This window comes from Wyeomyia smithii, chromosome 2, assembly GCF_029784165.1.
Source record: "Wyeomyia smithii strain HCP4-BCI-WySm-NY-G18 chromosome 2, ASM2978416v1, whole genome shotgun sequence".
In the NCBI taxonomy this organism is placed as follows: domain Eukaryota; kingdom Metazoa; phylum Arthropoda; class Insecta; order Diptera; family Culicidae; genus Wyeomyia; species Wyeomyia smithii.
In genome coordinates this window covers 185,192,708-185,219,219 of record NC_073695.1, presented here as the reverse complement: position 1 = coordinate 185,219,219, position 26,512 = coordinate 185,192,708, and the positions used below count along the sequence as shown (strand labels likewise).

General features: G+C 36.7%; 1 protein-coding gene across 2 annotated transcripts; it reads left to right on the top strand.

The window, feature by feature from the left end:
- The first annotated feature begins 10,822 nt into the window (after window positions 1-10,822).
- On the top strand, window positions 10,823-24,584 carry LOC129722803 (golgin subfamily A member 4). Of its 2 annotated transcripts, none has more exons than XM_055676562.1 (11): window positions 10,823-10,951; window positions 11,022-11,386; window positions 11,439-11,554; window positions 11,614-11,948; window positions 12,003-12,168; window positions 12,224-12,564; window positions 12,631-12,796; window positions 12,854-12,935; window positions 13,660-13,777; window positions 22,501-22,672; window positions 23,260-24,584. In XM_055676562.1, the coding sequence occupies exons 1-11, from the start codon at window positions 10,923-10,925 to the stop codon at window positions 24,484-24,486; spliced, it is 3,117 nt and encodes a 1,038-aa protein (XP_055532537.1). In that variant the 5' UTR covers window positions 10,823-10,922; the 3' UTR covers window positions 24,487-24,584. The 2 variants fall into 2 exon arrangements, with proteins under 2 accessions (XP_055532537.1, XP_055532538.1); XM_055676563.1 differs by lacking the exon at window positions 22,501-22,672 and adding an exon at window positions 22,744-23,030 and having other exon boundaries at window positions 23,260-24,436.
- The last annotated feature ends 1,928 nt before the right edge of the window (window positions 24,585-26,512 follow it).

The following is a 26,512-nucleotide window of genomic DNA, read 5'->3' as shown; positions in this document are numbered from 1 at the left end:
CTAATGTTTGTTTGGTGCTCAGTCATATGCCTGTCGATCACCATGTCGTATAATCAATAAACTCACCAGCAAATTATGCGAAATTCGTTGACTAACTGGGACAACTCCACAAACTTGGGAGACATGCTCATGCGTTGCAGTCGGAATTTGTTTATCATAAAAAGTAATATATTTTTTTGCCATAAACTTTCCGATTGCTTTATGTTCTCGCGTCACGCGAGCTCAGCCGCGTATGATTAATTATTTTTTTCTAAACCATTCCGAATATGCCCGCCAAAAGCTGCCACGTACCAAGACATGACTAACATATATTTGGACGCGATTTTGCAGTGGGCCAACTACCAGCCAGAGCCAAATTCTTCTGAAACCGTTTAAATTCCGCTACACCCTTAATGGTGGACCAATGCCGTTGCCAAGGAACTGTTTGGCCAGGATCATGCTGCCTATGGATAGCTGTGTTCAGTAGACAACTATAAAAGGACGATACGTGACTGGTATAGACCTTTAGTTGTCGAGAATCACGCGCGTCGTCACAATCGGAGCAAATTAATCGGGAAGTGCCATTTAGTGAAACAAATCTAATAAAATCTAGTTAAAAGGTATCATGAAAACTAACCATGGATTACAAACTGGAGGCTCCCTGGGATCTCTTGGATACACAGCAAAACCCCATTACTCATTACCACACGGTACTGTTGGTAGCAAAGGATACAGTTTCTTATCTAGTGGATTGAAGTCACCCAAGTTTGTGGATAAGGAGAACCTAACCTGGCGAGCGAAAAAACCTAAAATCAGGCAAGGACTGGTTCAATTTATAGCCATCTATTGTATGCAAAATTTATTCTCGCAATGTGTAATGTGTATTTCAAAGCCTATTTTGAAGCGAATCTGTCATAAAAATATAATTACCTATTTAATAGGCTCTGGCATGATTTCACTAAAACTAGTTCATGCTTAAATGCTGGATGAATGTCGATAACATGACATTTAGTGTTATTTTTATTTCACAAAAAGCCCCAAGCATGGATGAAACCTGAAAGAATCATCGGCGAGGGTAACTTCGGAAAATTCAACACTTTACTTATTGTTAGTGTCAGTGAACTTTCGTCAACGAAAAGTGAATTCATTGCGCTTTCGAAATCATCGCTCCATTATCAATCCACAAGTTTTCAAATTTCAAATTTATTGATAACCATAGGCATTACGAAGAGAAAGAAAAATAATATTAAGCGATTGATTTAAGACTATAATTCCGATTGGTTGCTCTTGTCGTATATAAAATGCTTTTCTGAAAATGACGAGGATTTCGTAGCGTAAAATTGTTATTCATTTGTCTTCGAACATCGGTTGGAGATATAGTTAAAATTAGAAGGGATTGTTGTGCTTCAGAACTTAGTTTTCTGATGTTGAATTTCTCTAAGCCGCACTGTGTGAAATTACGGAAGAATAAAAACAATAAAACTCGTGAAGAATAATAGTTGCCAAAAAAACAATTATTAGTTATATTAAATGGATATTTCGGAAGTGTTGGCAAAGGAAGATTTTAGGCTTTCTTGTTTTCTTTATGGCTATACAGTGTTTCAACCTACTTACAATAATATCCTATGCATTCGGGCTAAACGAGCATTTAGCTGCTATTAATTGCGGTATCTTGAGTTTCCATGAAGTTTAAATAAAATATTATAAAATAACAATGGCGTTGAAGCAAAGTAAAATGATAAACACAGATTAGAAAGCTTCTTGCACAGACATGCAGACGGAATTCTTCAAACGACATCTTATTAAATCTTGTAGTGTAACCAATGTGGCCTGTTTATAGTCGTTCTCGTAAAAAGGAGAAATTCTCACTGAAACTTTACCACCAGGTGAAACAAGATTTTTCAAAATGGATATTCAAGTTGAACGTTTCGTTTTGGTTTAGAATTTAGTATTTATTGGGTTAAAGTTGACTTTTTGTCGTTGTAAAATATTTTGAGAACTGTACGTTTTTTTTACAAAGTATTATTATTTTATTACAAATCATTCTTAACCAGTTGTGTTGTTCTATGCATTCGAAGTTTGCTGAGCTGTTACAGCATGTACTAAAATGCATACACTTTTTCGAAAACTACTCTGGAGTCTAAAAATATTTTGCACTCGCGAATACACTTAATTTATATTATTTCATTTCAATCGGAACCAGCCAAAGTTGATACTTATCGGCCAGTTTGGCGTAAAAACGATCAAATATTTTTTATATATAAAATAAAGTTACATATGTGCGACCGCCCATAACTTTACAACGGAGCGTCTGGTTTGAGCTGGCTTTGTTTCGTTGTATTCGTCTTCGTCCAAGGCAAATTTTTACGCAAGAAAACTAGGAAAATTTAAATGAAAATGGTAAAATTCACGAAAATAGAATTTCCATACAACGAAGAAATGAGATCGCAGAAGGCGCAATGAACAACAATAATATGACAGCAATTTAGATCAGGTGACTCTCGACAGATATTTTGAAATCATCCTTTATAAGCTGCCACCGAAAATTAAATACAAAGAGAAGTACGCTCGACTGGTGGCTACTGTCACGGTGATCGGTTGAACTATCTAAACATATAGAAATGCAGCTCTGTCTGTCTGTCTGATCCATATAGGATTAGAAACTACTAAACCGATCGGCGTAAAATTTTGTATATAGGGGTTTTAGGGGCCGAGAAAGGTGACTAAGATAGTTCGACACCCCTCCCTCTTCTGGAAGGGAGGGGTTCCATACAACCAAATTTGGTATGTGAATGTTTTTAGATGTAACAAATATGTCCATAATAGTTCGACACCTCTCCCTCTTATGGGAGGAAGGGGTTCCATACATATTAAACACAAGTTTCTGCACATCTCGAGAACCAACCAAGTAAATGGAACCAAATTTGGCAGGTGAATATTTTTAGGGGTAACAAATATGTCCAAAATAGTTTTACACTCCTCCTTCTTCTGGTAGGGTGGGGTTTCCTACAAATGAAACTCAATTTTTTCACAATTCAGGAACTAATCTTGTAAATGGAGTCTGATTTAGCATGTGGAGGTTTTTGGGGGCAAAAATATGTTAATGGTGGTTCGACGCCCCTTCCACTTCTGGATGGTAGGGCTCTTATACAAATCAAACATAAATTTCTATGGTGGTTTGATACTCCTGCGTACTCTGGAGGGGAAACAGGTCTTCCATACAAATTAAACAGATATTTCAACCAGGTTTTCTGAAAAACAGCCTACAAAACTCGACTCCCGACGCCATTTTTAAATTTAGGATGAAAACTTCCTGTTTCTGATATGAATATTTCCGGAATCGTAATGGTGCATTGAAGCCACAAGTCGACCTTGGGCAAAATTTTGAATTGTAAGATGGCAACTTCCAGTTTCTGGAAAACAACCGAAAATGATCAAATATCACCCACTATGAGTATCTCCGGAATCAGAAGCTAAAAATTTACCACAGACACCATTATGAATTGTAAAATGGCGTCTTTTGGTTACTGGAAAACAGCCGAAAATGACCAAATAACACCCAATATAGGTTTTTTTTAAACCAGAATGACGCTTAGGGGCAAGAAATTGTCTCTAAATGCCGTTTTGATAGCCAAAATGGCGGCTTCTGGTTTCGGGAAAACCGCCGAAAAAGACCGAATATTACTTAATATGGATATTTTCGTAATCGAGATGATGCATAGAAACCAAGCATTGACCCTGGACACTATTTTGAATTTGAAGATGACCACTTTCAGTTTCTGGAAAACAACAAAATTACTAAATATCACCCAATAGGGGATTTTCGGAATCAGATTGATGCCAGAGAAACAGCTGAAAATGATCGAATACCACTCAATATGGATATTTTCAGAATAGAGGTGTTGTTCAAAAGCCGAATGTCGAGAATGTTATCATTCCGAAATGATTTGCCTTTTGACTTTGATCATAACCTATGGCCGATTCGTCGTACATTTGCAGACTATAAACAAATCGCAAGGAAGCAATGAATTTGAAATGTTTAAAGTTATCAAATTAAACACAAAAAGGGCGACCAGAACAATGCTGAACAAAATTGCTTTAAGCGTGGATTTTAACACTACTGTTTGGATTTAAGGAGCAATTGATCTCAAGCTTTGAAGATATGGTGATATGGTATGATCTACTGTTAAAACTATAATTTTTAAAACTCATTTTAGTCTTACAATAGAACTTATCCAGACAATCAAGTTAAGTTACGAATCTAATCCTAAGAAAATTAACAAAACTTTATACTTAACTCTAACGCAGATATTTGATCCTATCGATAAAACCGTTAAGAATTGGAAAATGATAGTTTAAACTAATCATACAACCTTTTGTACTATTCAGGACAAAACTTATTTTATTCATTTGTTTTTTTAATTATACAACCAAGTACGTTTACAATGTCAGATAAATAATAGAAAAAAAATAAAGTCATGCGGTCATTTTAAGCGTACGACAAAAATCCGCGTAAAAATTTATTGCTGCTATCTATTGATGCCATTGACACCCTCCCAGCTGGTCTCGAGCTACGATGCTGGCCTACCACGCCAGTCGTCGTAGGTTAGAGTCTCGACTCGAGAGAGACTGTTAGTGCCAGTAGGATCGTAGCGTTAGCCCCGCAATTGTCCTGTACGCTCAACAGTTGGCTGAGAAGTCTTTGTATAATAAACAGAACGTCGCGTTCTGAATCGGAATGTAGCACCAAGGCTTTGATTTGCTATTGATTCGTTGCCAATTATCAGCAGGTTGGTAATCCAATTCAATCGTTTGCACAATTTTGAACGGCATACTGCAATCGATGGAAGTATCGATTACGTGTAGGTAATATAAATTATTACACAATTCTCACTTTTTGACGAGAAACAAATCCAGTGAACAAAAACAGCAAACAATTCTGACGACTATGCGCGAGGCGGTCGAGATCGATGTCATCATTTGGCTTTAAGCAGCGTTGCCAAATCCAAAAGGTTTTTGTTACAAGCCTGTTAGTTTAACTGAGGAGAAGGAATACTTGAAAGAGTTCTAACGAAGATGACATGAAAAAAATCGCCTTTATGCGATTTTTAAAGTGCGAAGCAAAAACCCCTTAGACTTACTAAATATTCATGATTCGATAAAATGAGAAAAACAACTTTTTGAAAAACAAAGTAGCATCCTTTTTATATCAATTCCTTCAAGCAAAAACTGATAGTTCGCTTATTTGACAAACTTTCATGGATGAGAATGATAGTTTGGATAGGGTATTGGTGGTTAGAAAATGTTGAATACTTTCTTGAGGGGTTACCATTTTTCGTCCTACTTCACAAGATTTACACGAGGAAATGCTGTTCGCATGGATAGTTAGTTATAAGTTGAAGTTTTACTTATTTTCTGAAATCGAGAAAAAAATCGTTCGATGAATATGAGTAATTCTTTATTCTTTATTTACAGAAAAAAATGTATTAAACGTAGTATCGGTATAGATAAAAATACTGCATTCAAATTAATATTTTTGTTGATATCTTCATTGTCAGCTTTATAGCTTCCTAAAAACATTGGAAAAATGGAAAAACATTGGAAATTAAACTTACTGAGCTGATATTTCAGAGCTAAAATAGTGGGTTGGGTGTTCAATAGGTTCGAATACCCTTTAAAATTGTGTTCGAAAATGAAAATGAATTTTTGATTTGAATGAAACTTTGCACACGTATTTGGCTTAGAAAACTGTGCATTTTTCACAGGTGGAGAGATTTTTTACACCCATGAGTTACATTCTAAAAGAGCGTATGCCTTTTGGCACAGGTTTTATTCGAAGCATTGTAGCCCAGAAACCGTTGGTTGTATAGAAAAAGGCATCGGTTTTCGAGTTATTTTAAATTTAAGCTCGAAAAATTATTAATATTTCGGTAAATACACGTTTTTCTTAATTTGTCCATGGTTCTCCAGCAAAAAACATACGTCCAACATACGACAAACTTTCATGGATGAGAATGATAGTTTGGATAGGGTATTGGTGTTTAGAAAATGTTGAATACTTTCTTGAGGGGTTACCATTTTTCGTCCTACTTCACAAGATTTACACGAGGAAATGCTGTTCGCATGGATATTTAGTTATTTTCTGAAATCGAGAAAAAAATCGTTCGATAAATATGAGTAATTCTTTATTCTTTATTTACAGAAAAAAATGTATTAAACGTAGTATCGGTATAGATAAAAATACTGCATTCAAATTAATATTTTTGTTGATATCTTCATTGTCAGCTTTATAGCTTCTTAAAAACATTGGAAAAATGGCCAACTGTATTGTCTCTCTCGGGTTTCTCATAAGATTTAACAACAGCTATAAAGCTTGATACACCATGGTTCAGTCAGTATCTTTTAGTATACAGACGGTATTAACAGAGGTTTTACCAACTTTTAGTAAACTTTTATTTTGGAAAGATAAAATTGTTATCTACAACTTCACCGAGAACACTACTAGAAAAGAATATACACCGTAAAAAACATGATTTTCTTTTGATTTAACATTTTTATTATCGTTTTCCCAGCCTCGTTAGTTACTCGTGAGACAAATCGCGCGAAATGACCGATGGTCGAATATCGACCATTTTTGATTTGAATGAAACTTTGCACACGTATTTGGCTTAGCAAACCGTGCATTTTTCACAGGTGAAGAGATTTTTTACACCCATGAGTTACATTCTAAAAGAGCGTATGCCTTTTGGCACAGGTTTTATTCGAAGCATTGTAGCCCAGAAACCGTTGGTTGTATAGAAAAACTGTCTGAGAATGAGTTGTAGGGAATTAAAAATGCACCATAAAAAAGTATACACTGTACAAAAAAAATTTTTTTTTACCAAAAAAATAAAATAAAAATAAACATTAAATTTCAACTTAAAAAAAAAGAGTTGAATTTTTTATTTATTTTTTTCTAAAGAAACTTGACGTTAATAAGCAACTTTCTAAAAAAGGTCCAGGATGGAGAAATAAAAAATATTTTTTTTATGGTAGATTAATTTTTTTATAAAAATTCTAATTTAAACATTTTTTAAAATGTTTGTATTCTGATGATTTTAAATATGCAGAAAGTCATTTTGAATCAAAAAGCTCTTGGTAGTATACATTTTAAAGGCATCGGTTTTCGAGTTATTTTAAATTTAAGCTCGAAAAATTATTAATATTTCGGTAAATACACGTTTTTCTTAATTTGTCCATGGTTCTCCAGCAAAAAACATACGTTCATTGGAATGCTTGATCAAAAATATACAATTCATTCTTTGACAACAAAACGATTGGATAAATAACTCAAGCGCTCAACCTTAGCCTACCTACACGGTAATAACTGTTTGTAAAGTATGCAACCAATAACTACTGGGTTACCTATAATATCTGTTTTCGTATATAAATACGATTGCACTACTCCAGATGTGTTAGTAACAGTTTGCATTTTGTGAAGATGAATAAAGTGAAAATGGAATACACCAAGCCCAAATGCTGTAAACCCTTTCCTGATCATCGGTGCTCATCAAGCTTACGCAAATTTAAAAAAAAACTTTATTGCAAAATTAAAAATATTGAACAGTCAAGCTCATTTTAATACGTATTTATCAATTTGTGATTCGTGTAGTTATTGGAATGATAGTCAAGCCACCATTCATCCCTTCGTTGTTTACTATTCAAATCTGGAACACTGAGAAAATCAGCTTCATCATAATATCGGAAGTACTCCATCATGATACCGTTGCGGTTCAGGTGTTCACGTCGATGCAGAGTGGCATTTTTTTGCGACTTCTCATGGTAGAGGCCCATGCGATGCAATTGGTTGCATATTAAAACGAATGGCAGGAAATGCAAGTTTAGCTAAAGAACATGAACATCCCATTACAAGGGCAAAAGAATTGTATGATTGGTCTAATCAGCAAAATAATAAAAATTCATCAAAAATGTCATTTAGTTGGGTATCATATGAAGATATGAACAAGGAGTAACAGAATGGAGCAATATTTTCAAAAAATCTATAATAATAGCTGCCACACAAAAGTATTACTCTTTTGTTCCGATTTCAGAAAATAAGATACAAACGAAGCTGTTTTCAAAAGACGACGAATCATTTACTTATGATGTATATAAAATATGAGGTGAAACTAGTTCTGTAAAGTATCTATGTCATAAAAAAATATGTTCCTAAGATAATAAAACTCGAAAATAAATATTTGATTCTCATACATATTTATATCACTTAGAACATTTAACTCTTTTCTTGAGAACCGTTCGCCCGATCGTTTGGTTATCAAAGAATGAATTGTATATTTTTGATCAAGCATTCCAATAAACGTATGGTTTTTGCTGGAGAACCATGGACAAATTAAGAAAAACGTGTATTTTCCTAAATAATTATAATTTTTCGAGCTTAAATTAGAAATAACTCGAAAACCAATGCCTTTAGAATGTTTGCTACCAAGAGCTTTTTGATTCAAAATGACTTTTTGCATCTTTTAAAATCATCAGAATACAAATATTTTGAAAAATGTTTAAATTAGAATTTTCATAAAAAAATTAATCTACCATAAAAAAATTATTTTTCATTTCTTCATCCTGGACTTTTTTTTTAAAGTTGCGTATTAAAGTCAAGTTTCTTTAAAAAAATAAAACAAAAATTCAACTCTTTTTTTTTTAAATTGAAATTTAATGTTTATTTTTAATTTTTTTTGGTAAAAAAAATTTTTTTTGTACAGTGTATATTTTTTATGGTGCATTTTTAATTACCTGTACCATAAGGCATACGCCCTTTTAGAATGTAACTCATGGGTGTAAAAAATCTCTCCACCTGTGAAAAATGCTCAGTTTTCTAAGCCAAATACGTGTGCAAAGGTTCATTCAAATCAAAAATGGTCGATTAAATTTTCGCGTATTTCCAGGCGATTTGAAATGATTTTGCTCTCCTGCAAGGCATCGGCAAATATAATTGCCTGGAGGAGCGGACTTTGTAACCTTGAGGCTACGCTTCTTTTCGGAAATAGGTATCAAATCATTTTGCTCGATTTATTCGGAGACAGAATTGCCATGAAATTTTCCAGCAATCACAAACACTTATTAATCGATTGAATTTTCAGGACTGGCATTGTTATTTTCATAATGGGAAAATTGCTGACCAGTTTCGTTAGAGAAAGCAAATTAATGATTACATTCAAACCTCTATTGTATAGCCAGGAAGTTCCTGCTAAAAACTGATTAAAATTTGTTGCAGGGCGCTAGTCATTTCATCTCTATGTGTAATAGTTGAAATACATTTCAATTAAAACCCAAATAACTGTTCACTTGTTAGTTGATCGTTTTAATCGACATAACTAACCTAAATAAGTTGAAAATTCGTCAGAATAATATGTGCCACGAATCACGATAAATATTTACTAGTTGCTCATACTGCCGTCATATTGCGATGTAGCGTCTAGTAGGTACCGTACTGGATCGAAATCCGTACACCTAAGCACATGATAATCTTCGACGGTGAAGAAATCACATATTGCTTTAAACTGACATGTTTAGTTATAGGCCTACTTATAATTTATCACTATTTTCAAGCAAAATGATTAAAATCACTCCGAAACTCGAAAAAATCATGTTTAAATAGAACATGTTTTGAATCGAAATCCGTACACAGTTTTTTGTCTGGATCAGAACCCGTACACTTTTGAATCAAAACCCGCACACACGCGATATAGACTGGATCAAAGTCCATACAACAATGAATCAAACTCCGTATAGATATAGAAGTACAAAAATGAACATCTTTTATTCATAATTTATTTTTAAATTAACGAATAAATATATTTTGAGGATCAATTGGTTCCTAAAGTTTCACACGGTTTTCTAATTTTTTATATCAGCTGAAATGGTGCAATTGTCGTAGCGTTTCGTAGTAGCCGGAACGCCAGAACCACTCGAAGCTTCCCGGTGCGACTTTCCCTTGCGCACCTCAGTCACAGCTCGTTTGAAATTGTTGGCCTTATATTTATACTTGTTTTCTTCCATTATATGCTGAAAACAAGAAGAAAGTTCAACAATATATGCATGATACACACGTTGTACGGATTTCGATTCAAGCAAATAACAAGAATCAAAATCCGTACGGCACAGTCTTTGTTGAACAAATACAATTTACACTACTTATTAGACAGATTTACAGCTCGTAAATAACAAGACTTACCTTTTCCATCAATTTCAAAAAGATTCACAGAGTAAAACACTTATATCCCACTTGAAAATCGTTTTTATCTGAAGAACGTTGCCTTAGTAAATTCTCTAACGATACAACGAAATGACAACTGAAACCTATACACGATTGATTTTTCATTTTTAATATTTTTATTTCATGGCCTACTGGGGCATAGTTTAATTTAACAGAAGGCCAACAACTCAACGGATATTTTCACTTTTATAATGCTTAAAACTAAAGAAAAACATCAAGGTGTACGGATTTCGATTCTGTACGGGTTTCGATCCAGCACGGTACAGAAAAAAAAGACTGGCCCACCACAACTATAGGTGACTGCTTTATCTTCAGTAGACAGTATGTATATTAAATGCACATGTCTACGTTTTTCCTTCTTCTTTATGCTACAATAATAGCTTATAGGGTGGACGAAACAAACGTACAAAACAAACCAACGGTGGGAAACACAACCAACTAACTGAACCATGTGCACGAAGGACATGTGTTAGATCAGGACCGCTCGCCCTCATTGCCATGTATGTACACGTGTTGTTACGGGTAACTGAACTATGACGATCATTGTTGATGATGGCCAAACAGTTCCAGCTTTTTCATCGTAGAATTAAGAGTGACAAAATAATCCTTTTCGTTTTTCTATTTAAAATATATTTGTTAAAATATCAAACTGTCCCGTGTTTTAATTATAATGAACTCAGACAATACAAGAACATCAGAGTTAGTATTTGAATTAATTTACTTATCCTCTAAAGCAAACATTCAAATAAAAAGCGCATACTTATTTCAGGAAAATATCGGCAGCAGATAAAATCGATACTCCACTGTACAAGAAGAAAACGTTTGATTTCACGGATTACGCCTACCGCGAGGCGGTAAATCGCTTAAAGTTCCTACTGACTGAAGCATATGAGCCTACCAAAGCAGCCACATCGTATTACTATCGCGGATTGGACGATGCTAAATCAGAGGTGTCCGACAATCAGTCCGTCGCAGAGCGACCATCTATCACCGAGGTATCCAAATATTTTAACCCTTCGGGACTGACGCGTAGTGCATCCATCGGGACCGGCAATCGAAGGTTTAGCTATCTGAATACTGGAGGTGGATTATTGAAGCCAGTGACATCGATCACTAGTTTACAGCCCGCATCAGGTACAATTTTGTTCGTTTTTGATGATGGTTGTTACCTGTAAAGTGTATAAAGTTTGCAGTATACCACAAAGCCAAGAAGTTACTCAGCCACCTCCGGAATTGCTTGGCTTTATCGAGAAACAAGAAAGTTACATTGAACAGCTGGAAAAAGAGTCTCAATACTGCAGGGTAATAATATCAGTAAATCAACCACACATGAATAATCACATTTTGGTGACATCTTACAGGAGGAACTTGCGACGCTACTGAAGAAAGTCAAAGATGTAGTTTCAGAAAACGAGGCCCTGACTGACCGAGTCCGGTCTAAGGCTATCTACCAGCTGGATTCCTCGGAAAGTGAAGACCTAGACTTGGAACGAACACGGGACAAAGGACGACTATCTGGACCGAATATTGTGTTTGAGTCGCGCATCAGTGAGTTGGAAGCACAGTTGGCACAATCGCAGATCGACTTGAAAAAATTGTTCAACGAAAACGAGGAAAACAAACGCAAGTTGGTACACGGATCAAGCGATTCCAGCTGTGCGGATATATATCGAAAGCAGGTGGAAAACTTGCAGAGGTATGGAAAAAAAGCTTGATAGTTATCATTAGAGGTAATCATTTATATTTGCAGAGACAAGCAAACTTTGGAAGAAACAGTGCGTAAATTGCAATTGTCGATCGATCAGCTGAAAGATTCAGAAGCCAACAACTTTAACAAATCGCAGAGAAGTCGTGATATGATTGAGCATGTCGCTTTTGAGCGTAACCAGGCTGAGATTGAAATTCGACGATTAAAGGTGTCATCATTGGTAAAATAGATTTCCACACGGGTGTTGATTTTTGTTCTTTCAGGATGAGCTCGAGCGGCAGCATGAGCGCGTACGTGAAATACAACATGAAATGACCAAGCGAATCGCAGAGGAGCGCTCAAATGCTGAGAGACGCTACACGTTCCAGGTGGATCAATTGGGAGGAGATTTGAGCAGCCAATGGGAACAAGCGACGAAACTTCAACTAGAGGTAGAGCGCATGAAACGAATTGAGTCCGACTATAAGCGAGAAATCAATCAAAAGAACTCACAACTTGACGAGCTTAAGCTAGAGTTGAAGAATAAAATGGCAATTTTTATGTCCGATCTGAATCAAGCTAGTGCGGAAAAACAGTCATTGGAGCAGGAGATTACTTCATTAAGGTAGAAGGATGTTTGCGTAACTCAACAAATCTGTCATATTTCGTTTATTTTTATGTTTCTCAATAGATTACAATTAGAAAGAACCGAACGTCAAACTAAAGTCGAAGTTTCGCGCCTAAACGCAGAAATCACTTCTTTACGCCAGCGCTTGGATCGTGCCGATTCTGATATGTTGCATTGTAAGCGCGAAAATCTTAAGCTGGCGGATGAAGTTGCATCTCTGGAGAAAGAGGTACTTTAGTGTAACACAACTATGAAGGCTCTTTGCTAATTTTGATACGATTTACAGCTAACGTTAGGGGAGCTGAACAAGGAAACGAGACCTTCTAAAGAATTAGCTAAGATCATCTCGGATATGGAAGCCAAACATGGTAAGTTACACTTTCAGTAGGTTTATGTACCTCACTATTAACCAATATAGACTGCTTAGTTACATGGGTAAGCTATTGAAACCCGCTAAACGATAACCGCTCTATTCCTACATATCATAGCAACATTTTGTGTTCAGTGCTAGCGATTGTGATTAGCTTCTTGCCTTTTTTTTATAAACGAGCATGCATTCTTTTATGTTACTTCCACCAAACAATCATCAAACAAATTCGCATACACCGCATTACACTTTACTGTGTGAAAGAGTGCAACTGTAAAGCCAAACTCAGATGTTTGCAACTAGCTTCTATGTGCTAACCTTGTGCAAGCAAAGAGTAGCAAGCCCAATAAAAGTACAGTGAGAAAATTGGAAATGATTATCTGGCGTGCTCAATAGTTTATCCATGAGCTTTCAACCCTTTATACTTCGTCTTTTTCGTGCGTAATTAGCTTTAAATATACCGTTTTTCAATTCAGATAAAGGTGCTAATTATACAGACATTTATTGCAACATAAATGCTCGACCCTGTGGCTATTAACGGCACCAGATTGTCGCGTTTCCTCTGACGCCAAATCCGAATATCAGTACCATGCACCTCCAAGCAGCAATAGTGTGAATTCCATCCCTTGAATACAATGCTCGCCTGTTCCTTTTTGCTTTAACACACAGTCAAATAACCGAACTGAAACTTTGTCTTATGTCTTTGACCACTTTTCTTCCTATAGCTGCCACGGTGTCAGAGCTCGAGGGCATGGTTCAAGATCAAAAACAGCTCATGGAAAAACTAACTACCGAATGCAAAGGCTTGACGCATAAGTTAGAGGACACGACACTGAAACATAAGTACTTACCCTATAGTTTTTCGTTCTCATTGTTTGTTTATCAGTCAAAGTCACATTTTTCACTATCATCCACCCTCGCTTTTTTTGTTTAGTAGTAATCACTTTTGTATCACTATTTAGTAGATCTCACTTGTATACTCCGATGCCTGGGTTGTCGTTCAATTGTTTAGAAACAATGAATAAGACGAAATGTCTAGACTGCTTTAAATGCAAAAGAAGAATTCGCTATACGTGAACCACAAGTGCTGCTTTTTTAATCAAAAACCTTATATTCATCCAAGGAAAAATGCGAAGTAAACTTGTACCATTCTGTTAAAACTAACGAAGAAGAAGTTTAAATGGCAAACGAACTCACAAAAAAATATTGCTTAAGACTTGACTTTTCAAAATAATATACAAGACCGTTAGTCATCGAATTCAAGAAAAAATGTTTAACAATTGCACGCTAAGTAATAGATATTCAAAGGCTGTGTATCTCTAAATGCTGTTCGGGAAAATGTAAGTGGAGTTTTTCAAAGTGATTTGGGTTCAATGGTTTGAAGTTAGCTATAATATTTATCTTACAACAAACTTTAAAATTTTGGTGGGTTATGTCAAGTAATTAATATCCATTGGCCATACATTTTTTAGGCAAATAATGCTCAGGAAAATGTGTGAATTCGGATGATTGATTCGGGTGTAGTGGTTTAAAATAAGCTATAATGCTTGTTCTATTTAAATTAAATGTTCTATTTGAATTAAATTTTTGGATGCTTCAAGATAGAGCACGACCATTTTTATAACATTCATTTTACTCTACTAAACAAAAATCCAATCTAAACCAAATTTTACCATATGGAAAGGAAAAAAATGTAAGTAGTTGGATACTGCGTTAAATTTTGTACTTTTCTTCTGCAGGTTTCCTTCTCCGAAAACTTTTCAAAAGAAAGTTTATTTCAAGCATTTTTTGTTGAATTTACCATAAAGAATTTTAGTAACTTCATTGCAATTTTTCGATTTAAGGTTAGTTGGTTCATTAATAAATTATTCATTCGGGGATGAAGGTCAATTAAAATCGTTCGAGATTTTCTTTTTGTTCGAAAGTAAGCAGGCAAAGCTTTGATGCTATAATTAAAATTTCTTTTGATCGATTTGAGTCGAATTTGAACCTGTTTCTCTTAGTGCACAGACAAACTTTGAAAGAAATATTCAATAATTATCAAACGAAGCAGTTATGAAAGCATTACAGTATAGAATCTGTACCATGCATGTTTAATTTTGCCTTTCACGTTTAAGTCTTCATCATCATTTATCATCTGCTCCGCCAATGCAGTGCATTAATACAGCGCAGAATAAAAGCCTTTGAAAAAGGAACTATAAAGCCTTTTGAGGTCTGGTCTGCAAATCCTAATGAGGTGAAACATTTCATAGGAAGTTCTGTGCCAAATTGGGAGAAAGGGTGCGATATGACGAAGACGATCACTTCTATCAATAGTGATATGTCTGCCACGAGTACCTAGACTAAAGAAAAGGCATACCACAAAATATCAAAACAATGGTCGCAGTGGTCCAAATCTTACAAAAAAAAGTCTTCATATTATTGTAGCAAACATAAAATCGATGCATAGATTCTAATATTTATATAGATTCTATAAGGAGTAACTTTTGTGTTTCTCTTAAAAATTGATCGCCCTAACGACCAAACAAAAAAATACGGGTATGAAGTTCAATAAGAAAGGTTTAACAACATTTTAAGCGAATAACATTTTCTGACATCAGAAATTAATTTAGCACCCCAAAATTGGCATTATACGCCATTTTCAAATTTTTAGAAAAACTTTTAGGTTTTTTCCCACTTATGTTCAGAAACCTGTTACTGTGTGGGGGATTGAAAACACATTCAATGCTTTGTGTACAGATAAGTCATCCCGGAATGCCTGCAATACTTTTTACAGTTCATCCTTTGTACACCGGCGTCTGTCCATCCGTTTTTGTAAGCCCGCGGCATCAGTCCGACAAAAAAATTTACTTCAAACCCACCTGACCTCAAAAAAACTGTCTATTTTACCCCAAACAGGAGACCTCTCTAAAAACGAATTTTCTTTCATTATTTTCGATCAAACTTATCGTTATTTTCAAGGTTGTTAATCGATAACTTATCGTAAACGCCGGTAACGAAACTGTCTGCTATCGTTATCGACGATGACGCTAACGTCTTCAGACATTAGCGTTATTGCCAAGGCCGATAGCTACTGGACGGTATCGAATCAATAACGTCTGATAAACGAGTTCGCAGTTTGTTTTCACTTTAGTTGCTGTCTTGGATAGCAACACAAACAAAGCAGCATTTGGTCCAATAGCAATGGTTCGGTTCGTTGCTATTGCTATGCCAAACTTATGAAATCGTTGCTACTCAAGAATTTTTTCTTCCTTGAGTTGTTATTTTCTAAAAGTAAATAGCAACGCTCGGTACGGTTATTTTGTCGGTTATCAAGCCAGCTTTAGCAACCGAAATATAACCACTGGTGCACTTGCTCTGACAGACGTTAGTGAGCTGATAACGTCAGGTAAATATCGTTATCGTCGATAACGTCAATGTTTAAAGACGCAATCGTAATCATCAGTAACGATAGCAGACGTTATCGGTATCTGCGATGACGATTATCGACGATAATCTATCGTATTAACAAGCCTGGTTATTTTTCATCAAAATGTAGCCTTTTACTAGACAAACACGGCTGCAAAGCTGATTAGACTGAGAACATTGAAAAGTTCTCAACAAACCTTGAATACACGAGCGTAAAACTTACAATAACATCAACTTGCGGTGCACCTATCACATGAAATTTATATGTTAGGTAGGGTTTAGTAGTTTGAGGAAAGGATGAAGAAGTACCTGGAACTAAAAAAAAGTAATACTTTTCAAGATAAAGCACCTGTCCATTTCACCCCAGGGGTCCAAATTACCCCAAACTACCCTATATGCCGTCTTTTAAAATTGAGTTAAAAAAGTATATGGCTGCTCTGTAAGTTCCGATCACTTATTTTCATATGGTTATATAAATTATATGTTAATTGTAAATATAATCCACTAGCTGACCCCAGGCTCTCCTCAGAAAATCTCTAGAGTGTAGGATAATATCTTCCACTGCGAAATAAACTGCTCTCACACTGGAGAGCAAATCAACGCACATGCTAGAAAAGAATGTCGGACAATCTGGCGAGCTTCCAAAAAGCACCGTGGTGGAATCTGAAATCTCTCTCTTGAGAGACAATGAACTATGGTGTACGTTCTCACACGTATGGACATTACGTACAATAGTTACACAGCAGAGCTATCTGCGGAGCTTTTTACAGTTTTTTTCTGAGCATGGCAGAAGAGGAAAAAAGATTGGATAGTAGCGTGAGAAAAAAAACAGACTGCGTTGCTCATGCCGGCCGAGTTTACTTATGTCAAGTCGTTTTTGCTACACGAGGACTACACTTTGGCCAAATTGTTTTCTCGCCAGTGTACATTGTTGTGTTCTTCTGCGTATTCTCTTTAGAGTGATTCACCCTTCTTGTTTCTCTCAGATGTGGGGTGAACTGGAAGTGTGTTTGTCTCTCTTTGAGTGGTAGAGACACTTCGAGGCACATACTGAAAGAGAAGTACGTGGTGAGGAGAATGACAAACATGCTGATCCGGCAAACGTCGTCCCGCCCTTTTTTTAATTATTCAAATTTAAAACATTTCAAATTGATTCCACATACTTCCAAAGATTGACCATGCGGTTTATTTTTACTAGGCAATTGCATGACAAATCGGATAATAAATACGTTCAAATTCAAAGGACAAATCGTGTGAAATAATTGGTTTTATCGAAGTGAGAACATTCTCGTCGTATGATTTGTCTTGAAGTATCCTTGCTTGTGGTATACTGTTTTTTTAGATGCTTTAGGTCAAATCTTGTCTCATTTCATAATTTTGGTTGGTTTAGCTATCGAGGCATGATTCGTTGGATACATAACCAGATTTAGGAGAGGTCCAAGGAGTTCAGGGGGTCAAGAGAGGGCCATGGCCCTCGAGCCCCAGCAATTGTAAATCCAGCCCTGGTTGGTTTGCACTGACGTTGCCCTACCGGACGCTTGATATATTTGAGAAGTCGCAACTCTACCCTCATCTAAGAAATCTGCCAATTGAATCATACACCGATGCTCGTTCTCGTATTTTGATTTAAATGAAACATGCTCGGTATATGCTAATGTTGGAGAACCGTGAAGGTAAACAGGGATAACCAATTGCTTTAAATACTCGAAAATGAAGCGAGCCTACACCATTACACCTTCCACGTCCTGTCCTTGTAGCGCCAAATCTGACGACAACTTACACCAGGCACAGAAGGACTATTTTTCCTTGGAATCCTGGAAAATCCAGCGGACAATGTCCTTGCCGCAATCGCGATTGTTAGGGTTTTGCATTAGTTTTCAGAAAACCGCCACAAAAACATTTCTTGCCCCACCTCCACATGTCAAATTTGATTCTATTTGCTTGATCAGTTCTTCTTTTGTTTCATTTGTATAGGAGCCCTCCCTTCTAAAGGAGGGATGGGTGTCGAACCACTATAGAAATATTTCTTCCTCTTAAAAAAAAACTCAAAATGCCTAATTCGGTTCCATTTGCTTGATTACTTCTCGAGTTATACAAAATTTAGTGTTGAATTTTCTCTCCCCCCCCCCTTTCAGAGTAGGGAGGGGTGTCATATCACTATCGAAACATTTCTTGCCACCAGAAACCTCCACATGTGAAATTTGGTTTTATTTGCTTGATTAGTAGATTAATGTTTCATTTGTGTGAGAACCTTCCCTTTTAGAGAAAGGATAAGTGACGGACCACCATAGAAATATTTATCGCTCCCAAAAACCTTCACATGCCAAATTTAGTTGCATTTGCCTAATTAGTTTCTGAGCTGTGCAGAAAATTGTGTTTCATTTGTATGGTAGCCCTCCCTTCTAGAAAAGGGAGGGGTGTCGATCTAACACAAAAATATTTTTTTGCTTCCGTGAACTACCATATATTGAATTTGGTTCTATTTGCTTAATTAAATCTCGAGTTATACAGATATTTGTGTTTCGTTTGTATGAGAGGCCTCTCTCTCAGAGCGAGGAGGGGTGTCTAACTACCATTGAAATGCTTCCTAAATCATCCATATGCCAAATTTGGTTTCATTTGCTTGATTAGTTCTCGAGTTATGTAGAAATTTGGGTTTCATGGGAGCCCTTCCTTACAGAGAAGAGAGGGAGAGATCTCAAACCATCATGAAAACCGTGGCCCCAAAACCCCTACATATGAATTTTCACGCCGATCGATTTAGTCATTTCTAAGTCTATATGGATCAGATGGACAGACAGAACTCAATTTTTATATTTATAGAAGTTTAGAATCTTTAAAGTGGCAGTGTTAAAATTGTGATATCTATGATGTCCATGATTGAATTAGGGTTGTCAAAAATAGACAATCTTTCTTCAAAAAATTGTAACGTTGACGTTTGACCGATAAAAAAAATTGATGGCAAATTGAAGTTATTTGATTGGCCTTTCGAGAAAAAATAAGAAATCGGAAATATTGAAAAAGAAGAAGTTTCTCGAATGCAATTATGCAACAAACAGTCATATGTAATTCTACGTGAACCTTGCGGTCGTGGCTTCGCACACAACCCTTCTGATTTTTCATTACGAGATAAATACACAAAACACAAAAACACTTCCCCAATTGTTTTAAACCAAAATAACCGATTTGATTTTGAGTAGAAAGCAAAGCCACACAATGAAATACAAATGAGCGTATGTATTTCATTGAAAATTGAATTCGCACAGTGGGATGACTTCATACAAAGGCTGGCCAAGCTAAAAAAATTTCGATAAATGCGACAGAAACATGGTATTAAATTTGGGACATAAACATAATTTTGGGGTGCTGAACACGAATCTGGCATCCATTTTCAATTTGGGCCATCCATAAAGCACGTAATCAAATTTTTAATGATTTTTTGGTACTGTCCCCTTAATTTTTATGAAATAGAATTATATGATCTTTAACCACAAGCAACGCGTTCTCTTCACTAAAAAAGATTACGTAGTTTTTGACGATACCTCCAATAAACCAAATTTTGCTAAGATATAAATGATTTTTTACTAAAATTAAAACAACAAAGGAACTGGACTAACTACTGGATTGGAAATAATAAGATGATTTAATCTATCACGATCAGTATTTTTTCGACTATGCTCGCAAACATGTTCTCGGGTGTATTTAGTTATTGAGTTACTCTTCTCTGATGCCGCTTCGGTTATCCTTCCTTGAGATAGTATTGCGGTTCGATTGATATTGCTGACCTGAAACATCGTTTTGATCTAACCTGATTTTTTTTTTCTTGGTGGCTTCATACTGTATTTGGAACCCAGATTTTCACCAGCGCTTGAATCCGAGCCGATATGAAATAAAAATCATGCAATCAAAATAACGTAATCAACCATGAAGCGAAGATATTCCGTGATTCAAGCAATCTTAGTTTACGTTCAATGTCCGCACTTTTTCAATGTTGTTAAACTCCAATATTGTAGTTTTACAACAAAACATCGCTGAGCTGAGTATTTGTTAAGGAATTGACACATTTTCATTATTCATTGCAAGAAATAATGAAATAATGACAAGTATTATCATAAATTTTTAATCATAAATTTTGTGATTTTTGCACAAATTTGTATTTTATTCTTTACGGATTAATGTCGATAATGCAATGTTTCAATAATGGAGTATTATGGTTTTGAATAAATTAAATCCTAAATAAAATTTCAAGTTTAAGAAATCATAATAAAAAATCCGCTATCACATTTCTTACTAAAACGACAATTTGCACAGTTTTGCGCTACAGCGGACAGTACGCATATGAAAGTTTACGTTTTTACCTAAATTTAAAATGCAGTCACAATCATGGCAAACTGTGACAACAAAACTTTTAAGCTGCTTTTCTACAAAAAAAAACGTTTTTAATAATTTTTTCAGTGTCAGGCCTACTATGATCAATTTTACAATATTTGATGAAAGAGATTTGGTTTGCACAGTACAGTAACTGTTCGCTAACTGGGTGCTGTTTAACTGGGCTGCTTTTTAACTGGGCGTTCGCTAACTGGGCTATAGCCCAGTTAAAAAGCAGATGAACGTCAAAAATCAGCGTTTGTCATATTGTTGTCAAAACGAGATAGGGGCACATGAATAGTAAATTGAGATTGATTTTTTCAGTTCAATGGATTTTGGTTGTCATCACATATGCAATCCATAAGATATCCATCCACTGGTTTCCAGGTCGAATTAACATTTAATGAAAAGAACATGTTTCCAGGCAACGGTTAGTTCGAATAAAGCACACGCAAGGCCAACAACTTAATTTTTCTCGTTTTCTGTTCATCAATTAGGATTTTTAGTGTATTTGTTTAAAACCTTTCCCAATTTTCGCTGAGAGACTTTGCCTAGCGCCATTACAGCCGAGTCCCCCTCGGTATTTGACGACATTTGAAATGTCAGCCCAGTTAGCGAGCGACATTCGTTAACTGGGCTAGGCCCTCAGCCCAGTTAGCGAACGAACAGTGTATTTCAAACAACTTTTCCGTTGACACCAAAAAAATCCAAGCTATCATTAAAGCTGTGGAGCGTTTCAAAGTAAGGGGTTATCCACATACCAAGTGGACAACTTGGGGGGGGGGGGGGGTTTGTGTAATCACGTGGTATGTGGATGGCCCCAATGTACTTTTTTTTAAATTATGTCGAAAAACGTCAGAATGCCAAGAATTGAAAAGTCATTAATAAACAGATTTTAAGATATTGCGACCAATTTTCGGCTTCAAACAGCATACGTAAAAAAAGTTTTTAGGCTGATGGCCAGCGATTCCCCACTGTGCGTCGGTGCAAACAATCGATCAAAGTTTCACGCTCGTAATTTTAATAGGTAATTAAAAATAATTTTATAATTCAAGTTAGCTTGCAAAATTCGAGGGGATCGAGACCACGTCCCGATGCACCATAATTGAATAAGCTCAGACCACTCTTCCTAACGCTTGGGTTTTGGTTTCTATCCTTATACGTTTTGCGATATTTTCTCTACTCTCTAATCAATGGTACTATGAAATGTCACCGTTATCCAGAAGTCCTAAAAAACGCGTTCACTTTTCGTCCACTGATCCGACGGAGTACAAAACGGCGAAACCTGCAAGATACCACTCCTCCGTTGACGGCCAGTCAACGGCTAACACAGGAAGTGGAAACGACCTCAACAAGGTCTGCAGCAGTTCAGCAGCACAAACCAACAACAAATACCACTCCCATCTGCTCGCGCCCCTTTGTTGCAGCCCCCACAGACGCCGAATGCAAAGGGACGATTCATTCGTTAGGCGAAGAGCACGTGGCGAGTACTACCAAACAGCAACACCCTATTAAGATCGATGTCAACGTAAGAATCAGTCCATTACCAAAACCAAAAACCACCAGCGGCAAGGAGGACTGCGAAGGCCAAAACTGGCCACGTGCTTCCTTGCGTTAGATCGTTTTAGATGCATAGTACCAGGTATAAGCTAAATTTAATACAGGTGCACGGTGTTATGTTTGAAATTTCCTTTAAACACGAATGATGGCATTTTTCATTTGCTTGCTGGTTAGTTTTTTGAGTTCGCTTACAGATATGTTTTTCGTTTTTCTTTTGTTTGATTCAATAGAGAAGAGAAAAAAGAGCTAAGGCATACCAATAATGAACTTATGGAACGCCTGAAGCAAGTATGGAAAAACTACAAAGAAATTAGTCCAGCTTACAAAAACCAGCTTATGAAATGCACTGAACCGCTTGAATCTGATTCTAAAAACTCATCTGCATCCAATTGCAATCCAAAGGTACGTAAGCAAATATTTCACTACTAATTTTTTTCTGTATTTTCTTTGTTTTATCAATGTGCGTTACGCAGGCAGGAAATAGATATACTACAGAATAATCTAGAATTTCTTTCACAACGAATTGAATCCAGTGCTTTTACAGCGGCAACGGCTAATCATGATAATCAGTATGCTTCACCAAACGCTACAGATAACGACAAACATTATCCTACTTCCGACTATACTTCTGCTATGTCTATCAATAATCCAACTAGCAATTACGATGTTACTAACGTTAACGTCAACGCTAATCTCGCTCAAGAATATTCGAACTCACCCCCAAACCAGTTGACGACGACAGACGAAATGAAAAATGAAGGTATCATTCGGGGTACGAGGAGTCCCCTTTTCCAAATCTATATGATCCTACACAACAACTCGAACCCGTTCACTTATACACAACAACATTATGACCATTTTATGCTCTACTGGAATTTCATCATCTTTGTTGTCACAACACTATCGTACTAGCAACATTTCAATATTCAAGACACACTTTGTAACAGCAGTTTTCCCAATTATAATTGAGTGTTTACATTTTTTGCCAGGTTCCAAAACAGCTGGGTCTAGACCAGGTAGTACGGCGTCCCACTACCCTCCAAATCGACCAGTGCAATCGGTCCCGCAGCCACAATCTCAAACAGGCAAAATATCACGGCCAGAATCAAGAACATCCGACCGACAGTATAACAACGGACGACAGCAACCCTACAGCGAGCTGTCCCGAACCAGCTCTGTTAATGACTACACTGAGCCAAGAAGAAATAGATATGGTGACGAGAAACGAAGCGAGTCACGAATGTCACGTTCCTCCATCCCCAATGAAGATGCAACAGGTAAGATACCTGCCAAGGAGTCGGAGTCTGGACGTTCTGATGTCGAACGATCGTCGAGAGCCAGCGACAGTACAGCAGCTAAACCAGACAGCACCGGCAGCGCCGGTAGGGTCTCACGAGAATCCAATGCCAGCGGTGATCGCGCGTCAAAACAATCTATGCGACAACAACCTTCTACATACAGCGAAACAGCCCAACCTGATCAATACGTTTCAGAACATACAAAGCCCGTGGAACAGTATCAAACCAGTCCAACCAACCAATATACGTCGCAATCCGGGGAACTTGAACAACCTTATCAGCCACCATCAGAACAGTACCAGGCATCCGGTGATATCTACGGCGAAAGCACCGGATACGACGCATCACAGTATGACCCCTCACAGCAATATGATCAGAATCAATACGAGGGCTACGGAGAACAGCAGTACATGCCAGAGTCGTATGACCAACAAGCATACCAGCAGCAGCAATATTCAAGCTATCAACAACCATATGAAACACAGCAGTATGCCCCTGAGCAAGTACATGATGAACCAAGTTACCCAACCGGAAATGCTGAGTCCCCAACACAACAAACATCCTCTGCACCAACTGTCACCCCAGCCACAGCGGAGCCAGCCGAAAGCAACCGAAATGTGGGATATTCGCGTTCACGAGGATCTACAGGGCCATCCCCCAATCAACAATACGGTGTGGGAGCAAGGAATAAGCAGCTTGGACAGAATAAACAATCAGCCAATAAGTAATAGCTTTTGTTGTAATAGTCTACCGCGACAGGTACCACAGAGTTGCCACTTTACCCCGATAGAGTGCTATCCAAGCCTCAGCATTAGTAGCCCTAGTTTGTTTGGTACAAGCCCCGATTCCAGCCTCACGCCATCACCAACGTCGACTATACTCCAAAACTATAATGCGACTAGTCCTAACCCACAGTAAAACGTTGGGTTGAAGGTTCTGATATATTTGTGTAACTCTATAAATTGTTCGATGTTTTTGGCGAAAATAAACAGGGTGTGTTAACTAGTAATGAACAACATTGTCGTGCTGAAGTTAGTTTCTTTTCCGAAATCAGCATCATTTTTTCAGTGATTGGTTCGTTTACCCCCGAATAAAAATTTACGATGTATTTGCGGTGAGAACAGTAAATGGACAATGTTTTTTATTGTAACCATAAAAAACATGATATTTTTACTATAAGCTTGCAAACGTTTTTTGTCGTTACCATGTAAAGATATGTGACTTTTTACCTACGCACACTAGTGAACGTGTAAACCCGTGTAAAGTTGCTTTTGCTTCTTCCAAACTGGAAATCATCGCATCTCGTTGCTTCGACCTTTATCACTTTTTATCATTTTTGGTCGATTATGTTCAGCAGCTTCTTCCGATTTCTGATCACGAATAAAAAAATTCATTCAGAAGCAAGTTTTAAACATATAATGAGTGTTCAACTGAATATTTGTCCAGCTGCTAAAAACATAGCATTGCAAACAAAACAGCTTTTGGTAAATATTTTCCTCAACTAGTTGCACTAACACATTCGTACGTAAAAAGGTCTATTAACAACGTTTTGCCTTTCTCCTAGAAAGGTATAGCAATCACTTGCAAAACCGAAAGTATAAAAGTGCTCCAAAGGGCCGAATGGCATATATCACTCGACTCAGCTCGACGAGCTGAGCATTTTCTGTATGTGTGTGTGTATGTGTGTGTGTGTGTGTGTGTGTGTGTGTGTATATATGCAGATTTTTATTCTCACTCACTTTTCTCAGAGATGGCTTGACCGATTTTCATGAAATTAGTTGCAAATGAAAGGTCTTGTTGCCCCATAAGACCCTATTGAATTTCATTGTAATCGGATTTTTAGTTTAGAGGTTATGTTTAAAAATGTGAAAATCATGAAACATCAATATCTCAGAAACTACACAACCGATTTGAGCAAAATTGGTCTCAAAAGAACGGGCTACCTAGAAAACTCTTAAGTTTTGAATTTCATAAAGATTGAATTTGTGGTTCAAAACTTATGAAAAGAAACGTGTTCTGAAGACTGTTTAATCTCACTCATGTTTCTCAGAGATGGCTGTACTGATTTTCATAAAATCAGTGTCAAATGAAAGGTCTAATTGCCCCATAGGACTCTATTGATTTGTTTTGCAATCGAATGATTACTTTGCCTGTTATGTTTAAAAATGTGAAATCCAGCTATGCAAAGGAACATATTCCGAAGACTACTTGGACTCACTCACTTTTCTCAGAGATGGCCGACCCAATTTCCACAAAATTAGTGTCAAATGAATGGTCTAGCTGCCTCAGAAGACCCTATTGAATTTTACTGTAATCGAACTGTGACTTCATTTGTAATGTGCCGACTTGTGAAAATCACGAAACTTCATTATCTCAGAAACTACACAACCGATTTGATTATTATTATCAGATGAGCGGACTAGTTAAGGGTTAACTGATGAATTATGATTGAACACGTGGTTTCAAAGTTTGGCTGCCCTACACGTTCCCATCTCATTTGATTATAATCGAACTTAAGCAACCGTTATGTATTAAATTGTTAATAAAACAACGAAAGTCTATTATCTCAAAGATTACATGACTTATTTGAACAAAACTAGTGTCATACGAACGAGTCATCTCTCAAACTTACAAATAACAAACTTCATAACAATTTGATATGTGGCTCAAAAGTTATGAAAAGAAGAGAAATTCAAAGACTATATATTTGAAACTATACCTGCTTTGATCAATATATGTGGCCTCAACATAATTTAAATGTGATGTCGTACTATTTGAACGTTCCAAGTTCATTGATTCCTTGCGGTTTGTTTGAAGTCTGCAAATGCACGACGAATCGGCCATAGGATATGATCAAAGTCGAATAACAAATCGTTTGAAATGATTGGTTTTATCGAAATGACAACATCCTCGTCTTTTGGCTCCTGTACATCGCCTTAATTCT